This window comes from Ictidomys tridecemlineatus, chromosome X (genome assembly GCF_052094955.1).
Source record: "Ictidomys tridecemlineatus isolate mIctTri1 chromosome X, mIctTri1.hap1, whole genome shotgun sequence".
NCBI lineage: Eukaryota > Metazoa > Chordata > Mammalia > Rodentia > Sciuridae > Ictidomys > Ictidomys tridecemlineatus.
Window position 1 is genome coordinate 93,374,648 of NC_135493.1, and position 25,984 is coordinate 93,400,631.

General features: G+C 35.1%; 1 protein-coding gene across 3 annotated transcripts in view; it reads right to left on the minus strand.

The window, feature by feature from the left end:
• The window catches only part of Usp9x (ubiquitin specific peptidase 9 X-linked), a 113,153-nt gene that overhangs the window by 52,461 nt on the left and 34,708 nt on the right, over window positions 1-25,984 (minus strand). For 2 of the 3 annotated variants that reach the window (XM_078034956.1, XM_078034955.1), the window contains exons 6-15: window positions 24,253-24,471; window positions 20,313-20,428; window positions 19,862-20,113; window positions 19,647-19,785; window positions 18,519-18,671; window positions 17,573-17,677; window positions 14,020-14,226; window positions 13,187-13,323; window positions 11,063-11,211; window positions 1,008-1,095 (exon numbers count right to left, since the gene is read on the minus strand). In XM_078034956.1, the coding sequence (XP_077891082.1) occupies window positions 1,008-1,095; window positions 11,063-11,211; window positions 13,187-13,323; window positions 14,020-14,226; window positions 17,573-17,677; window positions 18,519-18,671; window positions 19,647-19,785; window positions 19,862-20,113; window positions 20,313-20,428; window positions 24,253-24,471 (1,565 nt within the window). The remainder of the gene's footprint in view (window positions 1-1,007; window positions 1,096-11,062; window positions 11,212-13,186; window positions 13,324-14,019; window positions 14,227-17,572; window positions 17,678-18,518; window positions 18,672-19,646; window positions 19,786-19,861; window positions 20,114-20,312; window positions 20,429-24,252; window positions 24,472-25,984) is intronic. The other variant, XM_078034957.1, reaches the window with a different exon arrangement.

Below are 25,984 nucleotides of genomic sequence, written 5' to 3' on the forward strand. Positions count from 1 at the left end.
AGATACGCCAATCATTAATGACGACTCACTATTGCAGTGATTCTAAATCTGGGAAGTAGACACCTCTATGTGAGTGGTCAAAAAACAAATTTAAAAACTCCCCCTAAAACTACTTCACATTAAACAAATGCCAAATTTAAAATCTGGTTGAGTTTTTCTTAAGTCAAAATCATTCTGCAATTACTTAAAAATAAAGAAACAAAGTTCAATAAATAGAAGTCCCTAATTAACAAACCCCAGGAAGATACTCTCTCTAGAACTTTTAACAAAATAATAAATGTGATAGATTTTCTAAAGTACATAATTTGGGCATTTTTAGCACACTTATAATAAGAAAAAAAATCTGCTATATAATGTGTTTTATTTAATCCTTTAAGATACATCAAAAATTTTAACCACAAAGATATTTTTGATATTTTTCAAATTTTCAAATGTATAATCATTAAAAGCTCAATCACCAAGAAAATACAGTTTTGGGCATTTCACTTAGTGGAATAAACCTTATTTTCCTCATCCTAATTAGAAATCATGTTTCTAATGTGACCCCCGATTGCCCTTGCCAGGCATCGTCAAGATAAACAAGGCACTAAAGGACTAAAACTACTTTTACTAGGCGCTGGCCCAGCAACCTTTTGTCTCAACTTTCTTGGTGTCTATAATATCACAGAGATAGGTGTGGTTCTCTGTCCAGTTGTGTGAAAATATGGAAATCTATGCTTTAAAACTAAAAATAATTCCCACAATGAATATGAGAAGTCTACTCTAAAAAGCTTAAAATGTGTTTTCTTTAAATACTGCAAGAAAGTCACAACTCAGCCATTAATTTTAGAGTATTCAGTAACAAAAATAAGGAGATATTGTATGTCTTTTAGACAATGATTTTTACCTTTAAAAAAAAAAAAGTGGTAAGGGGAAAAGACCACCCAATGAAGATGTAGCTGTACAGCATATTCCCTCTACATTTCTTATCTATGTCTTAGAAAACAATGGAATTATATAAAACAAACCTAAGGAAGTTAAGCCGTTCTTGGACTTCTTGAACATGACTATATCTACTTCCCAGCCTCACAGTTTGTGGGTCATAGTCTTCATGGTCTGCAAATTAAGAAAAATCATGCATTATACACATGGATACTCATATCAATTATTTCTAACAAAGAAATTTTCAATTAAAAAAACTCATTAATCTTTTAACATTAGAAAGCAACTTGAAATCTACTTATAAGTGGTAGTTTTGAGTATTAAACATCTCCTTTTTTGTCCCCATGAAAAAAGAAACTTTCCATTCCTTTTACATGAACAAGAGAGATAAGGATCGGTTAACATCAGGAATTCTTCAGCATAACCTTTAAACTATATAATGAAGCAATTTATTATAGGCTAACACTCATTTGAGGGGTACGTAAAAACAGGCAACCAAGACAAAATATATTTTTTTATTCAATTTAGTACCCATTATACTGAAATCTGTCTTTGCAGAAAAAAAAGAAAAACTTCAGTATAATAAACAAATCACATTACTAATTTATAATTGGGAGGACAGGGTAACACAACATGCTACACTACATGACCAACTTATCATACCACCAATACCATGTCATGGATGTCGCTTCCCTTTAACATTATATACAGATATGGCTATACTAGATTCTGGACTTCAGAGTATGTGTGCAGTACTGCCAAAGAATTCCAAATGCATGGTGCCCTTTGGCAATAGTATAGGTAATCAATGTCTTCAAAGAGAGTGAAGTTTCTTCTCTAAACAACAGCTGGATGTGCTGTAATAACAGGACATTTACAATGTTGTGGAAATATTGTTTTTGATGCTTTGGTGATGAAAGAAGCTCCATGTATTATGACTGCTTTCTAACTGCGAAAATATTATTAGCTGCCAACAGTCCTAAATATGTGTTATCTAATTCCAGAAAAGTCAATTTCATTAGGGCTCAGAACTTAAAGCACTATGTCAAGAAAATGGATAGAAAATCAAATCCTATTCTGTCACATAAAAATTTTCTTTTTATAGCACTAGACTGAGAAGTACTCTGACAAATGCTGGATTTCAAAAATCCACCAATTTAAATACCTTCCCCCACCACCTTAATATTGGGAATTCATGAACAGTTGTATTTTTGGCAGGTACTGTTTTTAAGGGTAAACTTTTTAATAATTTCAAGCAAGTTTTAGAAATATAAGAATTTCCTTATAATCTTTATCCATATTCACCTATTATTTATATTTTGCTCCATTTGCTTCATTAGGTGCCATGTATACTCAACATGTATACTAAACTATTTGACAGTGAACTGGAGACCTATCCTTTTACTCCAAAATATCTCAGCTCTTCCAAATAACAAGGAACTGAACACGAATAAAACACTATCATCTAGATTTCTCAACTGCACACTATTGATATTTTAGGCTGGACACTTTGTTGTACGGGACTGTCCTGTGCACTATAAAATGTTTACTAGCATTTCTGGCCTCCACCCACAAAGATTGGGTAGATTTGCTTCTACCCAAAGTTAAGAACTATCAAAAAGAGCTCACTCCACGAAAGTAACACTAAGGCACATCCTGTCACTTGTGGCAACACTTAACAAAGCTACCTTTCGCTACATGGTTGTCAAAATGGTTTCTACTAGGTTTCTCCACTGCAAAGTCATCATTTTTACTAATTTGCTTTAGCAACCAACCTCTGCTCTTCTAAATTTAATTACCAACCATAGACAAAGGATAGAATTCAAGAGTCAATGAAAGCTAAACAATAATCAAGAAGTAAAAGGTCCCACTGTGCTAATTAAGAAGGATGAAGACGCCTTCTCACTACAGAGAAGCTTCCAGACAATGTAAACAAAAACACGATCTGGTTGATTTTGTTGTAAACATTCTGATGCAAATACCTTGATTCATTAATAGTCAAATAAGGAGGATGATCCATTTTTGACAGGTTGCCAGAGGTGGCGGATAACCCATTAAAAACGGGAGGAGTAATGACATGAGATCAAATTAAGTCAGGTGTCTTTGAAAATCGGTGGGAAACAGTGGTGAATCATGGCTGAGACAATATAAATTGTCTCGTGTCCTCATAAACAGCAAGTTGTCTAGGACCCATTTCAGAACTCATGAAAGAGAACTTTAATTAGTTAATATTTATTGAAATGTGACTCAAATACCATAAAAATCCACTAATTTAAAGCACACGATTCAATTTTTTGAGCTGTATATTCACCATCACTGTCTGCCCATTTTTACCTACCTCCCAACCCTTTGTCTACTTGAAACAGTTCATACAAAAGTAATCAATGCAACACCTAGTGTTTTCTGATTGGCTTTTGTCCACTTGGCATGTTTTCAAAGTTCATACATGTTGTATCATATATTCTTTTTAAATGCTGAATAGTATATATACATTGTATTTATTCATTCATCAAACATTAGACACTTTGGGGGTTTCCACTTTTTGGCTATTATGAACAATATTGCTAGGAACATTCACGTACACACATTTGCATGAATTTGTTACCATCTCACTTGAGTATATAACTGGAAACAGATCATAAGCTTTAACATTTTGAGCAACTGCCAACATGTTTAACAAGGTGGCTGCACAACTTTGCGACTCCACAAGCCATGTATGAAGCCTTCAATTTCTCTGCATCCTCACCAACACTTGCTGCTATCTTGTCATTCTAGTAGGGGCAAAACAGCTTATATTAGTATGGTTTTGATTTGCATGTCCTGAATAACTGATGATACTAAACTGCTTCTCTATTCAGATCCTTTGCCCACTTCTTAATAATCAGGTTGTCCTTTAATTGTCAAGTAATAAAAGCTCTGTGTGTAATCAAGATACAAGTCCCTCACTAGACGTGATTGGTAAATATTGTCTCCTATTTTTCCTCACATTGTCTCTTCATTTTCTTGATGCTGCTTTCACTTGTAGCAGGTAATTTTGAGAGACTCATGTAGTTCAATTTACCACCCTTCCTTTTTGCTTTTTTTGGCTGAATCACTTTGCTTTCCCTAACCTGAGGTCATATAAATGCATAACTATTTCTTCTAATAGCACTAACTATACCTTTAGCTGTTATTTTTGGGTCTAGGATTCATTTTGAATTAATTTTTAACATATGAGGCAAAAAGACTCAACTACAGTCTTTTAGATGTGAATATCCAATTGTTCCAAAAACCTTTGTAAAAAACAAAGGGGGGGGGGCTGTTCATTTTCCACTGTTAGGTTTGGCACCCTTGTAAAACTCAATCATAAATGTGAGGGTTTATTTCTGGACTGTCAATTATACTTCACTGACAGATACGTTTATCTTAGTGCCAGCACCACAATGTCTTATTGTTGCTTTGCAGTATGTTTTGAAACCAGGTAGTTAGAGTCTGCTAACTTTGGTTTTGAAATTTGTTTTATTTGAGCCCTCTGTGTTTAGAATCAGCTTTGTCAATTTCTGCAAGAAAATAAAGCAGGCTGCAATTTTTATAGGGACCATGCTAAATCTGCAGATCATCTTGGGGATTATTGTCATCCTTTATTCCATTTCACGCTGCTATGACAGAATACCTGAGACTGGGTGATTTAGAGAGAACAGGGAGTTAATTACAGTTCTGGAGGCTGGGATGTGAAGTGTCCACAGCTGGTGAGGACCTTCTTGCTGGGTCATCTTATGGTGATAGGTAGGAGGGCCTACCTATCACCAAAAGAGACCAAACAAGAGGGGTTTTTGTTGTTGTTTTTGTTGTTTTTTGTACCAGGAATTGAACTCGGGCATACTCTACCACTGAGCCACATCCCCAGCCCTACTTTATATTTTTGATTTAGAGACAGGGTCACTGAGTTGCTTAGTGCTTAGCAGTTGCTAAGGCTGGCTTCTGGCAATTCTCCTGCCTCAACTTCCCAAACAGCTGGCATTACAGGTGTGTGCCACCACACCCGGCCAAACTAGCTCTTACAACAAGCACATTCTCGCAACATCCAACTTGCTTTCTTGATGAGGATATCGTTGTACATGATCTAATCACCTTTTCTCGGGTCCCAGCTCCCCACACTGTTGGATTTTCCAAATATGTGGACTTTGGGTGACACGTTCAAACCACAGCATTACCTCAATAATATTAAAGTTCTGCACACCATGAATACAGGATGGCTTTGGAAAAAAGAGACCTAAATAATTACAAAGTTTTGTAACTTCCTGTATACCAGTTTTGTCCTCTTGTTTATTTCTCATTATTTTTTGATGCTACTGTAATTAAAACTGTTTCATTATTTCATTTTCAGGTTTTTCACTCCTAATGTTTATTAATTTTGTTTCCTGTAATGCAGTTGAACACACTCATTATGTTTTAAAAATAAATTCCTTATTATATCCTATGGTATTATAAACATATATAGTCTTTTACTTTGTCCATTTTAATCTAGAAGCTTTTTACATTTTGGTGGCGGGCGGGGTGTACCTAGTAAGCTTGCGTAAAATGTCAAATAGTGTGTTCAACAGAAGCAGCTAGAACATAGAAACTCGTCTCACTCCCAATTCTAGGGGGAAAGTAACCAGTCTTTCAGCATGAAGTAGTATACTACTGTGTGTTGAATTGCTTTGTGTTCTTGGTTTATTGAGCATTTTTATAATAAGAGGGTCCGAGAATTTTATTAAATGTGTTTTCTGCATCTATTGAGATGATTACATAATATTGGTAGTTTCTACTATCATTGGGTGGAGCGTTCTATAGATAACCATTACGTTGAGTTAATTCACAGTGTTCCTCTTCCTTTTTTCCTGAAGATTTTGAGTCATTGCTGTCACTTGCTTTTCACTTAACTACTTCTTTTAGGATTTCCTTCAAGTCTGACAATAATGAATTCTCTCTTTGGCCTTCAGTTTTACTGAATGCAAGAGTCTTGATGGTTGGGTCCATCCCTCTACACTGGCATTTCGAACATGCTGTCCTATTGTCTTCTGGCTTCTGATGTTTCAGACAAGAAGTCAGCTGTTAATTGTTACTAGGGTTTCCTGTGAGGAGGAAAATATTTTATCTATCATATCCAAGTTTGGGCCTCTCTGTATTTTTCTTACTTGGAATTCTATTTTCTTGAACTTATAGGGTAGGGTCTTTCACCAAATTTGGGAGGTTTTCAATGGTTACATCTTTTTTTTGTTCCCTTCTCTTACCTATCTTCTGATATTCCTATTAGATGTATGCTGATATGCTTGTGTCTCATACCTTCCTGAGATTCTGTTCATCCTTTTTCTTCTGTTTTTTATTTTATATAATCCCAATTGATTTGAGTTCACTGATTCATTCTTTTGCCAGCTCAAATCTGTTGAATGCCTATGGTTATATTTTTAAAGCCAAGAATTCCCATGTTGCCTTTTTCCCTTTATTATTTAAAATAATTTCTTTGATATTGTGACATTGTTATTACTTTTGTTTTGTACTGGAGCTTGAACCCAGGGGTGCTTAACCACTAAGCCACATCTATAGCCTCCCCAACCCCAAGCCTCTCTAACATTTTATGTAGAGACAAGGTCTCGCTAAGTTGCTGAGGCTGGCTTTGAACTTACCATCCTCCTGCCTCAGCCTCCAGAATAGCTGGGATTACAGGCTTGCACCTCACTACTACTTTGTTTAGACATGGTTTCCTTCAGTTTTCTGGGCATCTTTGTACTTTTTAGTCTTTTACAAAGTCTACCTTCTAGGCCCCTTCCAAGGCAGTTTCTGCTGGGCCACATCTTCCTGTGTTTAGAAGCCTCATTTTTCATTGAGATGAAGATGTTTTAGAAATATATTGCAGCAACTTGGACACTGTTTACTGGGTTATCCGAAGGCCCAGTGCTCAGCCACTGACAGCTCTGCTCACGGGTTTTCCCCTTGTTTTTATCTTTTACCGTGGCTATGTAGGGGTCGCTCCTGGGTCAGTATAACCCTTTATTGGTCAAACTTGTACTTGAGACTCCTTCACTAGATTATTATCCATAACCACTGGGTATATGTGAGACTCAGAGGCTGTTATTACAGTTATTACTTTTTTTTGGTCCTAGTAACTTGGATGCTCCCTTTACAATTGTTCCAGAAAAGAGGCAGTTATTCCAGACTGTTGGGGATACATGCAATTTTGAAGCTTGGCTTCCTAGGAGTTCTTCCTGAGTCAGGGTATCTTATTGTTCATCCAGTGTTCTGTTGGGTCAGGAGTTGCATATGAGTTCTCTGTGCCCTTTAGGCCTTTACCATTTGCTGTTGGATCCTGGTACAGCTTGGGGGGACTATTTTTAATCTGCCCCACGTCCTGCTCTGATTGCTTTTGGGTGAGTGGACCCTAGTGTACACAGCATTTCTGTCCCTCTGAGTGAACTGTGATCTCAATATCTAGCCTGTCTCCTTATCTAGATCTAAACTTTTGGTTGGTCTCCTAAGTTTTGCTTGTACAAGAGAACAACAATCACCCTCTTAACTGTTCTTCAAGAAATCTCAACTTTTTTCATTAGACATGGCATGCTCTGGACTAAACAGTCAACCCTTCAAATCTAACTGCTGAGCTTTTCATCCCCACAGCTTCTCTCTTCGTCTGCACAGAACACCTGTGCCACTATAGGTAGGATAGCAACCAGCTTTTCCCAGAATGATATCCCTGATTTATGAACAGGTGCTGGTATGGGGTAAAGGGGAATCCACTGATTTTCTCAGACTGTCCCTTCTCACATGAAACGTTTACCCAAGGAGTAAGTAGGGATGGACCCAAGTTTTCTAAGCCTATAATCCCTGGAATAAAGTTTCACATTGTTAGTGGACACTGCACAGGGTAAAAGAGCTTCAGTCCTGGCAAGATCTGTCAGGAATGGAGCTTCTGCCACACGGAGCTGAACAAGGTAAGAAACATCAGTAGCCTGCAGCTTCCCCAGGTAAAACTGGAGCCCTATAGGAGCAGGTGTGGGGAAAAATGAGCAAGTGTGGTTCACATACTAGACTTGCTTTTTTCCTCTCCTTAAATAGATTTTCTTGAGTACATATTTCTCCATTTGCTATAACCCCCTGATGACTATTTCTAGACACTGTAAGTGATTTTTCTGTGTTCCCCCAATTAATTGGCAGTTTTGATAAGAAGGTCTGCCAGGCAGCTTATTCCAACATTCTAAAATTTAAACCCCTCATCCCTTGGTTTACATGCATTATGTTTTGCATTTATTAGTTCATATTTTCCTTTATGCCAACACACTCACATTTTATCAAATGGATTTAATTATTTTCATTATTTTGAATCAAGTTTTAGTCAGCAAAAGCCAACCACTCTGTCCTTTTGACTTATACCTTGAGTACTTTCTTGCTTTTTGGAATAAGATCTTGAAAGATCACCTCATATTATCTCTGCTCCAGACCTTGAAATAGCTATTTCTCCAGAGAGATATCTACTGATCACAAAATGGCTAATAACGGTTCATTTTTTAAAATCACAAAGAAGCCACACAGATCTAGTACTTCATGGCTGATGGGTAGGAATGTTTCAGCCCAGTATCTGCATCCTAACAGAGCAATAGTAGTTAATGCCACTTAGGAAGAATCCCACTGCCCACCCTTTTTTTTTTTTTTTTTTTGGTACCAGGGATTAAACCCAGGGGCACTTAACCACTAAGCATCCTCAGCCCTTTTTGACACAGGGTCTCACTAAGTTGCTTAGAGCCTCAATAAGTTGCTGAGGCTCGCCTTAAACTTTCGATTCTCCTGCCTCAATTTTCTAAGTCACTGTAATTGCAGGTGTATACCACCATGTCTTGCCCCTTTCCTCCTCCTTTTAGGTGGAAAAATGTTGCTAAAAAGTGTCAGAGTTGGATATATAAGAGGCTGGGAATGGGTAATAGAAGTGGCAGCCCTTAAAAAACAGAAGGCAAAAATGTGATCTACAGCAAAGTAAGTCATTAAATTCTATCTAGATATGAGGTAGAATTAGGTGACTGCGCCTAGGAAATGTTCTTTCCCCAAATGTGAAGATGTTAGTGGAGATGAAATATGGGCAGAATACTTAATACTAGTGAAATGGTTATCTAAAATTAAGAATATCAGTGACTGTGCAAGTCTGATGTTATCCGACTAAATAATATGTCTGTCTCATACCTAATGAAATTCATGCCACTCTTATATTATGTAGAGAACAAAAAAAAACACATAATTTACCATAGAACTGCAAATTCAGAAATCTTGGTAGACAAGGTTACCACAGAAATGACTTAATGTTGTGAAAATTTGAATAGGATTTCACTAGTGTTAAAAATTATTCCCCCATAATAACATGCTAATCATTATTCATTAGAAGAACAGTATTATAAATTAGAGGAAGAAATGGTGTCAAGGTGAGTTAGGAGAAACAGAAGGTATGAGATGGTCCATGAATTTAGATAAAAAGGTTAATAATAAAAAAAATTAAAAATTTACAAAAAAAAATCAAGTGCTTACTCAGGGCCATACATTGCTTACTAAATAGCTTACTAAGGTTGTAGAACAATACATTTAGGTCAATGTTTCAAACTTAGACAATCAGATCATGCAGATTCACATCTCTTGCTTTGTGGAGATACAAACAGCAAAAGGAGGGGAAATTAAAGAATGCAAAAATTCTTATGGCCCTGAAATTGAGATGAAGCAGTAACTTATGAGTCTGAAGTACACATGCACTTCCTGTGTACCCAATAGTAGATTCCTCCACTCTGGACAATAAAAGTACAAATAAAGTAAATAATAGTACTGAAACATTCATTTATATGGCCCCAACTATGAGGGACATTGGCAATTGTGAAGGCTTTGTACCACAAAGAAATGAAGTCGTAATCAAAAGTCTGAGTTATGTTAATATGAGCACAAAAGTATGGGTGTTTGAGTATTGTGTATACTGCACTCAACCTAGTTTCTCTCACAATTTTGGCTGTCTTTGGTATAGAACGTGTATCACACGTTTGCACGCCTATACTGCCTTCACTGTTCTAGCCTGCTGCTTATAAGGAACACAGGACAGAAATGATAAAAGGTCACTGTCTGATGCCCATCACCTGCCTAACTCTTAGACTGCTTGTCCAATTCTACCATCTGGAAATGATCCAAAGAGAAAAAAAGGGAAGAACAGAAGCAACAAAGTCAGTAGGGCCATCTGAAGAGTTGTTTAATTCTTCCTTTGTGTTTATCTGAATTGATTTATAAGTACCATGGAATTTTATTCAACAATGTTGAGTCTACTCTGCTTCTCAAATAATGAGTATTACAATGTAATTATTTTTCACATACACTATTGGCTTCTCCAGGTCCTAGTGTACCATGTTAAATGAGTGCTATGTTTAGTAAATATTATGTTCAAGCCTGTCTTTAACAACGATGATATAAAGTTATCTATGGCTCTGGGAACAAACTATAAGGTGATGATGGGGGGCAGATGTGCATTAACTCATCTATACTCTAGCACACAAACAATCCTGACACAACTATTAAAAAGCAAAAAAAAAAAAAAAGCATTGACACGGTTCCATATATGGCAAGCACTTAAAAATGGTCTGTTGAAACCATAGGAAACTTCATTCCAACATGTTTAAACAATTTCACATTTTTAAAGCAAATGTAAACATCCAGGTTCTTGTAGCTTCCTATTTCTCCCCATAAAGTCTGAAGCACTTATAAAACAAACTTAGGATTATTAAAAAACTAATATGTGCAAAACCAGACTTAGAAAAAAACAAATTTTCTTGAAAAAGCTAAAGGTGGTGGCAGTAAAGATTCAAAGGTTGAAAATGAAGTCAAGTACATACCTACAAAGATAACGGCCAAGTGTAGTACAGAGAAGCAGAGTGCACCACATAAGGACAGATAAAGAAATCAACAAGAGGAGAAGGCAGGCTCAAAATGTTAGACTAGAGTTTAGGATGTGTAAGATTTGACACTGAAAGTAACCAAAAGTCCATAAAGGAACATGATTCAAAAGCCAACTACCATGTATCATTTAAAATAGATCAGTCATTTCTAATGTAATTAATGTAAGAAAGAAATCACTGTTATTTCCCATAATTTATCTTATAGTACATACCTCTAGCATATAGTCTCATGCTTTCCATGTAAGTTGCAAGATTTTCAGCTACCAAAGTAACTAGGGCATGATTGTGCTGGAGTTGATTGATTAAATCATGGCGATAAAATACATGGGGACTTCGCTGAGTTTGACTGAAACGAGAAGAACTTCACAATATAATTAGGCAATTAAACTCTGTTGTGTTCAAGAGTTTACACATCTAAATTTTTAGCTAGTAATTAAAAACCTTTAAAAATTATACTTTCGACCATTTAGTTCCTTTAATAGAAATATTAAGCAATTTAAAAGAAAGCAATGCCTCAAAAAATAAAAATTATTCTAATTTAACTGAAAAACATACATCAGTATTCTCTACCTTCACCCCACAGGGAGTCTAGTTCAATGACTGATTTCTAGTATCATACTACAATAGTACCAAAGTATGTGCATCTGGTTTCATGATTATTTCAGAATTATAAAAACAGAAACATTCCTTCCAAGACTATCATTGTAACTGCTAGTGACGAATTTAACCAAAGAAATATTTTCATAAAAATTTTATTTATTACTCATTCAAGGTACATACTAGGATACTCGGTTTGTAGCCAAGACATTTTCTGGTGACACTCGTTGGAAAACTTGGCCATAGGCAACCAGTCAACTTTCATAGCCATTATTATTCATCTAGTGAAGATAACTACCAGTCCTTTGAAGAGTTTGGGAACTACTGTCTATGTACATGTACAACTATGTACGTGGTGGGCCAAACATTTGAATTACGTTCTTCAAATAAAATGTTACTATTAGTAAGATAATTGTCTGAATTCTTCCCACTAATTTATACCCCTAGCTTTTCTAATTTCCTATTATTTTTTTCCAGATTGAAGGGGAAAAAAAATGAGACAAAGTTCACCTGTTAACATCTAAACATATATATGACCTTTTCTATTTAGGCATAATCATAGTAATTCAGAGTTGTAATAGATCTTGCCAATCATTTAACTCCCCCCCATCCCCCAGCAGTACGGGGGATTAAACCCAGGGGCAATTTACCCCTCTATCCACTGAGCAACATCCCTAAGTCCTTTTTATTTTGAGATGGTCTAGCTAAGTTGCCAAGGCTGGCTTCGAACTTGTGATCTTCTTTCCTTAGCTTTCTGAATGGCTGTGATTATAGGTGTGCACCATCTTTATTTATTTATTTTTTTTTGGAGGGGGGGGTGGGTACCAGGGATTTAACCCAGAGCACTTTTACCACTGAGCCACATTTTCAACACTTTTTATTTTTGAGATAGGGTCTCAGTAAATTCTTTAGGGCCTTGCTAAGTTGCTAAGTATGGCCTCAAACTTGCAGTCCCTCCTGCCCGAGTCTCCCCAGTTGCTGGGATTACAATTGTGCACTAGCATGCCCCACTCCATTATTTCATGTTGTACAAAAAAAGAAAAAAAGATCCTTTAGAGAATTTTCATAAGCTTAAATGACTGGTTTGACACAAGGTTCACATTCCATTGTGAATATTCCTTACACTAAGCTCTTTCTGTCCACATTATTTTTCTTCTAATATTATCAGTCCCAATTCTATTATCAGAAAATTTAAAGACAAATCATTACAGTAAGCTACTAAAAGGAAACTTCACTAAAATAAAAATTTTAGATCATATTTTGTATCTTCCATTATTTAAATGTCCATGAAGTCTAATGTTTGAAATTAACTTTAAAAATTTACTAAAAAAGAAAAAGGTTCTACATTGAAAACTATTTGGTAGTAGTATGGTGATTCAAACAACAAATGCAAGAAAGATAAAATCAAATGAAGAATGAGATCAACAGATACAATATATGCCATAAAACTGTCTGGCCTACTTGCTGGAAATAAAATACCTCTGAATAGAGAACCACAAGGCAGTATTATCAGCTTGATTCTGACATTTATCCGTTAATTGTGCCTTACACTTTCTCATCAATAAAAAAAGGAGGCAGATATGACAAACTAACCCTCCTCTTAGTTGGTCACCACACTAAAATTTTAAAATCTGTTTTTTTTTTTTTTTTTTTTTTTTTTACCATTTGTTATGCTATTTCTATCCAACAAAATACATACATAAAAATACAGTAAAATTGGCTAGGTTTAAAAGTCTTACCTCAAATTTTGAGGTGCTTCACCAAACAAACTACAAATTTCTCTAATTTGTTTCAGTGCGGGAATAACCCATTTGTCATTTGTGCGAAGTTCTTCTATAAAGCGATCTATCCACTGGATCTTTTGTGTGTCACGGTCCTTAAACAAACAATTTCAATGTTTTATATAGAACTATAATCGGAAGAATTCTACCTTCACACTTAAGAGAATTATGAAAATTTTTCTCGTCTGATTGGCATTACAATTATGCTGTAATTGTAGCAGAGTTTAATGTTTTTTTAAAAAACTATGTTTTAATTTCACATTTACTATCAAAACTCCAAAAAAGTAAAGCACTATTAAACAAATGTGGTATAATATATGTTTGCCAGAAGGTATTGCCTTTTATCCAGTGTTTTGAGATTTTGCCATATCACAGGATTGAACATTAACATATAATACCCTAAATGAAATGTTGTACTATTGAGGAAATTATATGAATTTTTTCTTACCTCTCCTATGAGCAAAAAGAACCTAATTCTGAAGTCCCTAATCAACATGTCTTATGATCTATTTGAAACTCGTATTTCTACATTGTACATTTGATAATACTACCATTAAATAGTCTTTTGTTTGTATTATCTTTCTCCCAAGGAGAATCAGATGATTCACAAAACCTTGATGTAAATACCTAAGTAAAAAAAAAAAAAAGGCAGACTTATTCAAACAAAGTCAATTCCTGAAGATAATTTGAAAAATAACAATGTTAGAATAACCTGGAACTGTTCTACAGCTAAGCTATCCTAACTGTGAAAGAGAAGGCCACAAAAATTGAGCAAAGCAGCACACCCTTACCTGGGAGCAACTATAATCCAATATTTTTATGTGGGCACTGAGGGCCAGGTCCATGATATCTACAGGCACATCATCACTGTGGGCCAGATTCCACAGAAGGTTCAACACTTTGTGTGCCATCACACCATCTTTATCATCTTCTGCAAGACGTCGAATCAGTTCAAGTAGCTTTTCACGTTGCTTTTTACTAGCATTCGTCCAACTGGCCTAGAAAAATAATTTCAGTGACGTGAAAACAACATCTATTTGGTTGCTGCTTCTTAAATGCACTGTTACCAAGTTAACTGAATTTAATTCATCAGGAAAAAAAAAAACATAGATGAGCACAGAATTATGTAAGTGATAATATGAAAGACAACAATAGTATTCACGGAGCAGAATCAAATTCCAGGAAAATAGGAAAAAGTCTCCTTTTAGAGTTAAACATCTTACCTTGGGTTTCCCAACTTCAGTATTACTGTCATTTTGAGCAGGAAACTTCTTTATTGTAGAGACTGTCCTATGAGTAGCAACCCCCACCCTCCTGTGATAACTATTTCCACACTGCGTGTGTGTCTGTGTGTGTGTGTGTCTAGGGGTGGGGGGAGGATAGTCTGTTGAGAATTAAGATTTGACCCTCTACTTGTGACTTTATAGAAGAGAGCAAAGACAAATTCATATATCAACATTTTCATAATGAATGCAAAAAGGTGATAGAACAATGTGCATTACATGTTTGAAAACAAGAGTCTGTGACAAAGTCTAAATTATTCACAAAGAAAAGTATCACACAGGCCGAGGCTGTAGCTCAGTGGTAAAGTGCTTGCCTCGCATGTGTGAGGCACTGGGTTCGATCCTCAGCACCACATAAAAATAAAGATACTGTGTGTTCATCTACAACTAAATAAATATTAAAAAAGAAGAAGGGCTGGGGATGTGGCTCAAGTAGTAAGTAGCATGCTCACCTAGCATATGTGAGGCACTGAGTTCGATTCTCAGCACCACATAAAAATAAAAAATAAAGATGTTGTGTGTCTACCTAAAACTAAAAAATAAGAAAATTTAAAAAGAAGAAAAATATCACACTAGGATCCTGACTCAAACATACTTCTAAAATCAAGTATAATCTGAGACACCTGTAAGATTTTACAGTGCTTGATGATGTAAAGAAATTGTTATACTAGTATAGCAATATGTAAAACAGTGGATGTGTAACTGATGTGATGCTGCAATCTGTATACGGGGTAAAAATGGGAGTTCATAACCCACTTGAATCAAAGTGTGAAATATGATGTCAAGAACTATGTAATGTTTTGAACAACCAACAATAAAAATTAAAGGAAAAAAAATAAAAAATAAAATACAGAAAATAAAGGTATTGTGTCCAACTACAAAAAAAAAAAAAGAAAGAAACTGTTATTTCTTTTGGTGATAATGGCATTGTAAGTATTCATGTGCTCATGTTTTAGAAATGTGGACTCAGATAACTAAATATGAAAAGAAGAAATTAAGGACATGTGTTCATCCAAACAAACCATAAGGTGATTGAAAATGACAACCACAAACTGGGAGAAATGTTAACTATTGAACTGACAAGAACTAGCATTCAGAATATGCCAAAAACTTCTGATTCAGTAAGAAAAAGACAACACCACAGGGGAAAAGGTAGACAAAAAGACTTAACAGGCATTGAGCAAAAAAAATAAGAAGAGCTCAAAAATACCCGAAAACATGCTCGATTTCTTTACTGATCCAAGACATAAACACTAATACCATAAGGTAACTTTTCACACACAGATAATCAAAAACAAGTTCTGCCAAGGATATAAAACCCTTGATGAAACTGTAAACTGATGTACTAAAAAGCAAAGACTTTCTGAGAACTCAAACATTTAAAAACCAGACTCTGGGCCAAGGACCTATAAAGTCTAACCAAGAAAGTTTGGATCATTTGGTTGCAATCCTATGAAGAAGTACAAAATGATCCAGACTTCACACTTCCTTTAATCATCTGTACTAGAAACTTTCGAGATACATTCCATAAGAATTGCTAGATTTGGGCTGGATATGTGGCTCAAGCGGTAGCGTGCTTGCCTGGCATGCGTGCGGCCTGGGTTCGATCCTCAGCACCACATACCAACAAAGATGTTGTGTCCGCCGAGAACTAAAAAATAAATATTAAAAATTCTCTCTGTCTCCTCTCTCTCTTAAAAAAAAAAAAAAAGAATTGCTAGATTTAATCAACGTCATAAAAAAGGGAAAAGGCCGAGAAAAGGGGCGACAAAATGTGCTTGCTACAAAATGACAAATGCTCCCCCCCCCAAAAAATTTTTTTTTAGCCAAGGGAAAACCATGATTGTTATATTTAGACTTTACTGTATTTAGAACACCCTAAGGAGGATCCAGGGAATGCAATAATAACCAATTCCTCTCTTTAGTCCATGATGGCCATCACTGGTCATGTGCCACCATTTTGGAAATCATCACAAGATTAAAACCAAATGGCAATTAACTATAGGGTACCCATGACAGTCTAGGGTGCCCATGGTAATGAATTCCAGTTTTTCCTCAGAAGTCTTGATGTAATTCAATGGACAGGAGAAAATGTATAAAGTTTTACTTCTACAAGTATAAAATACATAAAAATAAGGTACTAAAAACTGCATGAAAGATTCACTCAATACTTTATTCCTTCAAAGTGGATTTTTGGATGAGGCTTTAATTTACAACTTTAACATCCTTAGGATTCATCTGAGAAATCTGCTTACATACATACTGCCAGACTTCATACCCAGTGATATATATATATCTTTATTTTTATTGTTATGTGCTACTGAGGATTGAGCCCAGAGCCTCACACATGTTATACAAGTACTCTACCACTGAGCTATATTCCAACCCCTATTTTGTATTTCACTTACAGACAGGTCTCATGGAGTTGCTTACAGCCTCACTTTTGTTGAGGCCGACTTTGAACTCGTGATCCTCCTGTCTCAGCCTCCTGAACCTCTGGGATTATAGGGGTGAACCACCTCACTCGGACAGGTCTTCTATTCTTAATCCACAAATTCACTAAGCACTTGGGATTTTACAAACCAAACCCTACCAACTGATGAGAGACTATTACACAACATGGCCTTAAAACGCACAAGATGGCACTAATGCAAATATGATTATAGGGGTGTTGGGTTACCTTAAGAATTCTATTTCCATTTAGTCACATGCAGCTTGGGCATTTGTCCTCAGGACCGTGGTATTTGCATACCCTTCTTTTCTACTGTAATCAACCTTCCTGTAGCTCTATAGTTTGCTTAAGCCTATTACCAAAATATACACCATAAGGGGAGGACAACCCAAAATAATAACCTGATTTTTAAAAAGAATGACATTCCTTATTTATAAGTTATGATTACCATTGCAAAACATGAAGTCCTCATTGGAAAAGAAAACAGTGGCAAAGTCCTTCACACCAGAGACAGTTTAATGAGATTTCTATGAAAGTATTTTTAGTTAAGAACATCAATCTAATGAATCAATTCTATTTAAAATAAAGTGATAATATGTTAACAATTACCTTAAAGCAATCAAAAAGATGATCAAGTTGTTCAGGAGAAAAATCCCATGCTAATTTTGCCAATAGATCATGTACATTCTTTACAATGGCTTCATGTTTCCCCGCCTAGTAAAAAATAAAACCACAAGCATTTTAAAATGTGAACAGAAAAATAGTATGAACTGCTGGTAACTATCAAGTTATTCCATCTCCTTCATTTAATTGTGTTATGTAAAATTCCTAACATAAATGCTTTAAAAAATAAAATCTGGCAATTCAATTTCTGAATACACAGTTAACGTGTACTTTGACAATTACAGTTTACTAAATTTAACATACCAATTTATTGTAAATAGGAAAAAATAAGGCACATTAATGATACTATTCCAAAATCAGAACCTAAAATACTCAAAAGCAAAACTACTCTGATTTCTACAGACTTAAGAAAATCCAAAGCTTTGTCATCTAACACTCAACAATGCTTCCAAAGTGACAAATAAAAATCTATCATTAAGATAATTGAAGGATTTATGCATTTTTACATCTCTGAAACTTTCCAATTCTCCTGATAAATTATAAGACCTTAGGAATAATCACTACAGGTCTTTGTAAATAATTGAATGATATAATTATCCTGATATTGGAAGTTTCCCGCCCCCTTCTAAATCTACAAAGGAATCAGTTATAGTTGTCTTATGCTCTTCCAGATGTTATTACTTTACTATTTGCATCTTATTTAAAACCACCTACAAAATGCCAAACTTTACCAAATACAAATTGATAGAATATTTTACATTTTAAAATATTAATGGCTATTAAAAGTTTTCTAGAAAGATTTCTGTAGGAACTATTTAATGTACAAAAAGTCACATAACACAAGCCTGTGTCCCATTTCATGACTGCTGTATTTGAGATTTTAAGCAACTTCTTTCAGAAACAATATAACCCCCACCCTAAATTTCCTTACCTGTGCTGCCCAGATATTATCAAGATCTTGCAAGGTCAGAGCTTTTTCTTTGATGACAAAACGAAGAATCTTCTCCAGCTTCTCTACATACTGTGGTTGATGAAGACTATCTCGCAAGACTATGGATAAAATATTGTTCTGCTGTATCCATTCCTAAATAAATTTAAAAATGTGCTTCAAAAGCAGAAACTATAAAATGCAGGCTTTATTTTTTTTTTTCAAGAAGTTTTATTTTCATCTTGGGTGAAAAGGCACTCTTTATATATCTTTTTACTTTATAAACTGATTACCATGTGCCAGACATGGCACCTGCTTATCGATCAGGTCTGTCATATTCTAAATGAACCTAGTGAGGGGATATATTATCCTATTACAGAAAAGTAAAGGGGTTTGCAAGTGCTCAAATTAGAATCTGAACCAAGTCTGCCCCCTTCCATTGTCTGTTCCAGTAGCATTATGCTAGGTTGCTTCATTGACATTCTATTTAAAATCCAGCATCCATAGCAATGAAGGACCAGGTCATGATTTAAAAAAAAAAAAAAAAGGTAGTAATCTACAACGCATGGCTTTACAGTATTCAGCTGACTGAAAATAAGTAGTCAGGCCCAAAATGTGCTATAGAACTACACTTCTCAGCTGTTAAAGGGCTGTTAAAACAATTTTTAATCCATTATAGATATTTTCCTAAACTACAGTAAAAATGTGACTAGGTTAAATTACCACTAAAGTTTCTATACATTCAATGCTATTTTCTGTGCCAGACATGGCACCTGCTTTCCCAAGGCTGAGAGGGACATCACATGCACAAAATCAGACATCCATCTATCAAAACACCTCCCAATTTTAGCATTTACTTTAGAAAGTTCCTATTACTAATTTTATCTTAAGTTGATTCTTGTTTATTTAAAAAAAGAATCATGCTTGGTCTGGTGGCAAATACCTTTAATTCCAGCAATCTGGAAGGCTAAGGCAAGAGAACAACAAATTCAAGGCCAGCCTAAGTAAATTATTGAGACTCAATTTTTACAAGGGGCTGTGGATATAATGCAGTGGTTGAGTTCTTGCTCAGCACATGTTGAGGTCCTGTGTTCAATCTCAGCACCGAACAACAAAAAGAACAAGACTTACCGCCATTCGTTCGGCTGTGAGCCACTCTTCCTCCTCAGGATTACCATGCCGATGCGTATAGTATGACACACTAGATATCACCTTGTTGACTTCATTCAGTGCATTCATCTTTCCATTGAAAGAAGAAATTTGCAATAATCTGTAGGAGAAATTCAGCGATAAGTATGATTCTCAAAATTCACACACATGATTACTTCAAGAGATAAATAACTTACCTAAGTATCATTTTTAATCTAAATATTTCTAAGTTTTTTACAGTTTCTTCTTGTCCTGGAACCCTTGAAGCTAAATTCTTCAAAGATTTAATAATCATTGAAAGGGCATCATTTTTGGCTTCGTTCTTTGCTTCCTTTTTCAGTTCTTCATCAGTTAAGTTTTCTAAAAACTGTGGAACCATTTCTATTATTGGAAGAAAGTACTTTTTCACTGTATGAAGAGTAAGAAACTCATAGCATTGTCCAAATGGTCTGAAATAAAAAAGACGAGACTCCTGTATTAATTCCTTATAATCAATTAAGATAAAATTCTCAGACTACGTATATAACATTTTTTAAAAATCCAAGTAACATAAGAAAAATCCACATTTGAACAACTCCATTTTTTAATCAAGCAATAAAAATACAATTTCTGCGTCACACTGAATATTCATCTTAAAATATAACTTACTTAATAAGGGCTGCAATTATTTGAACATTTAATGCTGATCCATTAATAAAACGATCATGCAATATCTGGAACCCATTTAAAGTGCCAAATTTGTTGAGAAGATCCACTAGCCAACCCTGCAATACAATTAATGAAAAAAGTTAACTTCCTGCTTTTAGGGGAGAAAAACTACTACCTTGACTGATACATACTAGAAATAGTAAATTCAATAAAACAAAATTATGTCAAATCATTGTCGAAAAGACCTCAGAATACTGCATTTTATTCCATCATCCCACTTGAGATATGAGCAACAGACGTAGTAAGTACACTGAGACACAGCTCTTTACTCATACCATGCAGCCAGCAAACAGGTATTACAAGCCATGCTTCTATTTCAACAATCTCAACATAAAAGAATGAGTATCTTCTAAATATCTGCAAATGTTCTACATTAAAAGCATAAAGACTTCAAAATTTAATAAATCAAGAAAAAGCTACTTAGTAACATAGTATAATGAATTCTGAATCCATTTCTTATTGTAATTGTAGATACTAAAAAGTTGCTATAAATATAATTATTTTAAAGCCTGAAAGCAAACTGGCCATTAAAAACTAATCCTTGGGGGCTGGGGTTGTGGCTCAGTAGTAGAGAACTTGCCTAGCATGTGTGAGATACTGGGTTTGATTCTTATCACCACATAAAAATAAGTGAATAAAATAAAAGTCCATCAATATCTAAAAAAATATTTAAAAAAAAAATCCTTGATGTGCTAGGGATGTGGCATGGTGGTAGTGTACTTGCCTAGCATGAGCAAGGCTCTGGATTCTATCCCTAGGACCACAAAAAAACTAACACCAACTCAACATACCAATACCCCTGAGCCCCTGAGATTAATGATACCTGCAGTTCCTTTTGCTAATTTTTAAGAATGCATCTAGTCCTCCTCATCTTAGAAGCAGCACCATACAATACAGTCTTTCATCCTCTTCTTTAAGGAACAGTGGTGACTCAGCGTACAATGTAGCAGGGGCAGGCAATAGCTGTACAACTAAAACCATGTTTATATGTAAAAGCTTTTAACGTATTAAAGGTTAAAGCACCTAAGACAACATTTTACATCTTGCCTTCTTCAAAGAAGCCACATTTTAGAAGCCTCTGAGAGAAAAACATGGAGGAAAAGAGGCACTCTATTGAGCCTTAAGGAAAAATAATTTCTACTTAGAAAAAAATTTCCAAGAAAAAGGGAAAATGATATCATAGCTTTTATTGTTCATGTGTGTTTTAAAGAGAAAATATGGTAGCTGATAGGTTTGTTATTATTTTGGGATAACGTAAATCAACTACATTCTCCCCTAAGTCTACTAGCACATTTCCATCCAAGTTCATGTGGAATTTTCCTTTTTATTTGGTCTTAAAAGACTTTTTTTTAATTAGTCTTTTTTTTAATTAGACAATTAAAACTCTTAGTAATTAATTCATTAGACATTTTTGGGATTTAGTAAGGGTAAGAAATTACATGCTCTTTTTTAAAACAAAATGTTTTAATTGTAGTTAGACACAATACCTTTATTTATTTTATGTGGTGTTGAGGATCAAATCCAATGCCTCACTTGTGCCAGGCAAACGCTCTACCATTGAACTACAACCTCAGTCTAGTACATGCTCTTTATGTAATATATTCTTATTTTTTCAGTAATAAGAATGAGACTATTGGACTGATATGCTAATGTTATAAAGATAGCGTGTGTGCTCACAGTAAAGACTAGACTAGTTAAAATCTAATCTTTCCATATTTCTTCAGCTGCAATGTTTACATAATTAGGAATACTGAAGAGTACTTTAAACTGAAGTGTACTTAAGATAGCTTTAGCAACTGGAAAGAAGAGCCCTCCTTATCTCAAAGTTCTCAACACTGACAAGGATAGACCACTCACCCTAAATAAAAATTCACAGAGTCCATAATTCGTTATATTTTTAAAAAATACACAGACACACACATGCGCGCGCGCACACACACACATATATATTTGGTTGTAGATGAACACACAAGATCTTTATTTTTATGTGGTGCTGAGGAATGAACCTACTGCCTCACACATGCAATGCTTTACCACTGAGCTACAGCCCCAACCCTTGTTATATTCTTTAAATGTAGTTTTAACTACACTATTGCTTCAACCTATCAAGTTTCTACTATTTTGTTTTTAATCTTTACTTATTTTGCCACTACTGGCTCAGCATCCCTAAGCCCCAAATCCAAAATCCAAAATCTAAAACCTTTTGAGCAATAATGCACTTCAGATTTTCAAACCGGGGATCCAAAATTAAAAAACAAAAAATCCCCACATGCAAACCTGAAATCTGAAACTTTTGCAGTACAAGGATACTCATACACAACCTATACCATGGGGGGGGGGGCCGCAGACGGGTGGTGTTGGGGAGGAGGACGTTTACATTTCCTTCAGGTTCTTCTTTAAATCACCCTACCTGCATCCAACTAGGGACACGGTTAAAAATTTTGCCCGATGTATCTTTCAATCAATTTTCAAAAAGTTGATAAGACATATTTAACAATGTGGAAAACATGAAATTTCTCTGAATGCAGGAGGAGGTAACTGAGCAGGATTAACTCCACAGAATAGGTTTCTCCATGGTTTAGTACCATAACTTTGGCTACATTCAAAAAGAATGTATACTTTTAAAGACTTCAAAAGGCTAAGTACCCTGAGAGCTATTTAAGAACCAGACTTCAAGATACATCTAAAAACTCTTAAAAAAAAAAAAAAAAAAAAAAAGTACCAGCCATGTTAAATCAAGTTGTTCCTCAAGTCTTTTAAGACTTGCAGATTATTGATCCACTGAGAAAAAACATAAAATTTAAAAATACAGGTATAGATAAAAATTGATTAAGACTGCAATTATTTTTATATTAATCTGATCTACTCAAGGAAAAATAAGCCATCTAGTGACAACAATATGAACTGAGAAGTATCAGAAAACATCTCAAGTTCAGTATATTTTTAATGATTTCAGCTTCTAACAAAATAAACCAAGTACATGCCTTCAAATTTTTGTGGCTGATCAGAAAAGTGAAAATTTTCCTAACAGTCACAATATTACAAACATCTCCCTAAATTCTAAAATAATATCATTGATAGCAATTAAAAGAAACATAATTTTTAAAAATTTACAGTAAGGGGATGGGGTTGTGGTTCAGCGGTAGAGCGCTTGCCTGGCATGTGCAGGGCCCTGCATTCAATCCTCAGCACCACATATATAAAAAAAATACCTTTAATTTAAAAAAAAATTTACAGTAAAAAAGACCCACATTTGTAAAAAGTATATAGTCTGTTTGCACTGATATGGGAAATGTACATTTATGTATAGAAAAAAATATAAACCTGTGTATGTGTGTGTGTATAAGCACTTATAAGATAAACTCGATTTTGGAGTAAAATAATCTTAAAATGTAGAAAATGTTAAGAGCCTTATAGAGCAACACCTGAGGTTTTCAATACAATATCCTACTCTGTTCTTATTACAAAGGAAAAACAGTCTGTTTCATATTAACCCAAATTATGATTACTTCCATAGAGGCTGAGTAGAAAACAATGAGGACTAGTTATACATAGAGAAAATTTTTAAAGATGGCCATAAGCACTGAACTAGAATGCTGTCTCTATGTAAAAAGGCTCCCAGTTTCATATGTTTTCATTTAAAGTCTCAAAGCAAATTTGACAGACTATATATTTCAACACAGAAAAACTTACCAGTAGTACAAAAAAGACAGCACAGCTTTGGTACAAAACAAAGAATTCAAAACACGGAATAATGCAAAATCCCTCTAAGAGCAATGGGAAATAACTCTTTGCCATGTTAAGAGGTTCAGGTTACAAATTCTGTGGCAGAGCAAAACAACTGTAATATTTAATTTTGGAAATAACAAACCCAACACACTTTTGGTGATCGAGGGTCTGGAGAACGAGCGAAGAGTTCATCTTCAGGCAACTGAACACTTGAGGAAACTGATTCGCATGGACGTGTACCATTGTAGATATGAAATTTGCAATGAGGATTTAAGGCCATGGCAAGAAGTTCTAGAAGTGGAAACCAGTCTTGGGACAACTTTGCTACACATAGCTCCACCAGGCGATGAGTATTGTTAATAATACATCTCTGTTATATGGGGGAAAGATGATTGAAAATATCAAAACACTGCACTTTTACACAAATATCTTATGATCTTATTCTCCATTTTTCTATACTAATCATCTGAGTTATATTTGATTTCACTTGTATTAGGATCAAACTACCAGATGACAAATAGCATTTATTTACTTCATAATTTACAGGGTATCTACTTTGAAAAGCCATTTCCTATGAAATAGGTGCCTAAGTTAACAATTCCTGCTCTACGTCCACACATAAGAGGTAAACTACCATTCTTTCCTCTTTGGAATTTGTACACCACCAGCACAAATTCTCTATTTTTTTCCTTTGATAGTGAGGACTGAATCCAGAGGTGCTCTACCACTATGCTACGGCACTTTTTATTTTTTGGGACAAGGTCTTGCCAAGTTCCCAAGGCCACAATGAACAGTCAATGGCTAATTATTCTTTTGTTTAACTGCTGGGAATTGAACCTAGGGCCTCACACACTCTAGGCAAGGACTATACCACTGAGCTACATCCCAGCCCTTTTTATTTTGAGACAGGTATCCTTATGTTGCCCAGGCTGGCTTCAAACTTGCCATCCTCCAGCCTCAGCTTCCCAAGTAGCTGGGCTTATAGGAGTGTACCATGATGCCTGACTCAGAGGCAGCCATTCTAAAACTCTACATAATGTCAATTACCCAAGATGAAGATCTGTTATCCTCAATGACACAATTTCTAGTTAAATCAGAAGATGTTGGAATTTCTATGCCATAATTATTGTAGGGAAATAGTTCACAGATGACAAAAAATATCATATGCTTTATAATCTATGACATTTCCATAGCCAAATAAGGAACAGACTTAGGGTAATTATAATATTTCATAGTCTAAGATATAGCTTGTTTTATTTTTTTAGAGATCTTTAGAATCTCCATCTTATTACCATTGATTAATGAGGTGTTTGAGGATGATTTGTTTGCCTTTGCTAGTTATAGAGAACATCACCAACATAAAACCTTTTTAAATTCTCTACTTAATGTTTATTTTTTTAATGACAACTGTAATTTGAATTCAGACTATGAGGCTGAGGATGTATCTCAGTGGCAGAGCACTAGCTTAGCAATGTATGAGGTCCCAAGTTCAATTCCTAGTACTGCCAAAATAAAAAAGTCTGTTGAATTCAGACTATAAAACTTAAATAACAGCATATGGTTTAATTCTTTAGGAGGTCTTTTTTCCTCCCTCCACCAGGTGGCAAGATTGAAACACACATGCTTCTTTGCCATCCCCTTCTGTATTGAGTTCATCTCATTTACCTCTATGCTGTCCTCAACATGTGTTACATTCTTGGGTATTTTTCTTCCTTAATGGTACATAAAACAGTGATGCATCTTTTAATTGATAACAACACATTTTCTTTTTGGTGTTACTGGGGATGGAACCCAGTGGTGCTTTACTAATAACCTATATCCCCAAACACTTTTATTGTTTTACTTTGACAGAGGGTCTCACACTAAGTTTCTTAGGGCCTTGC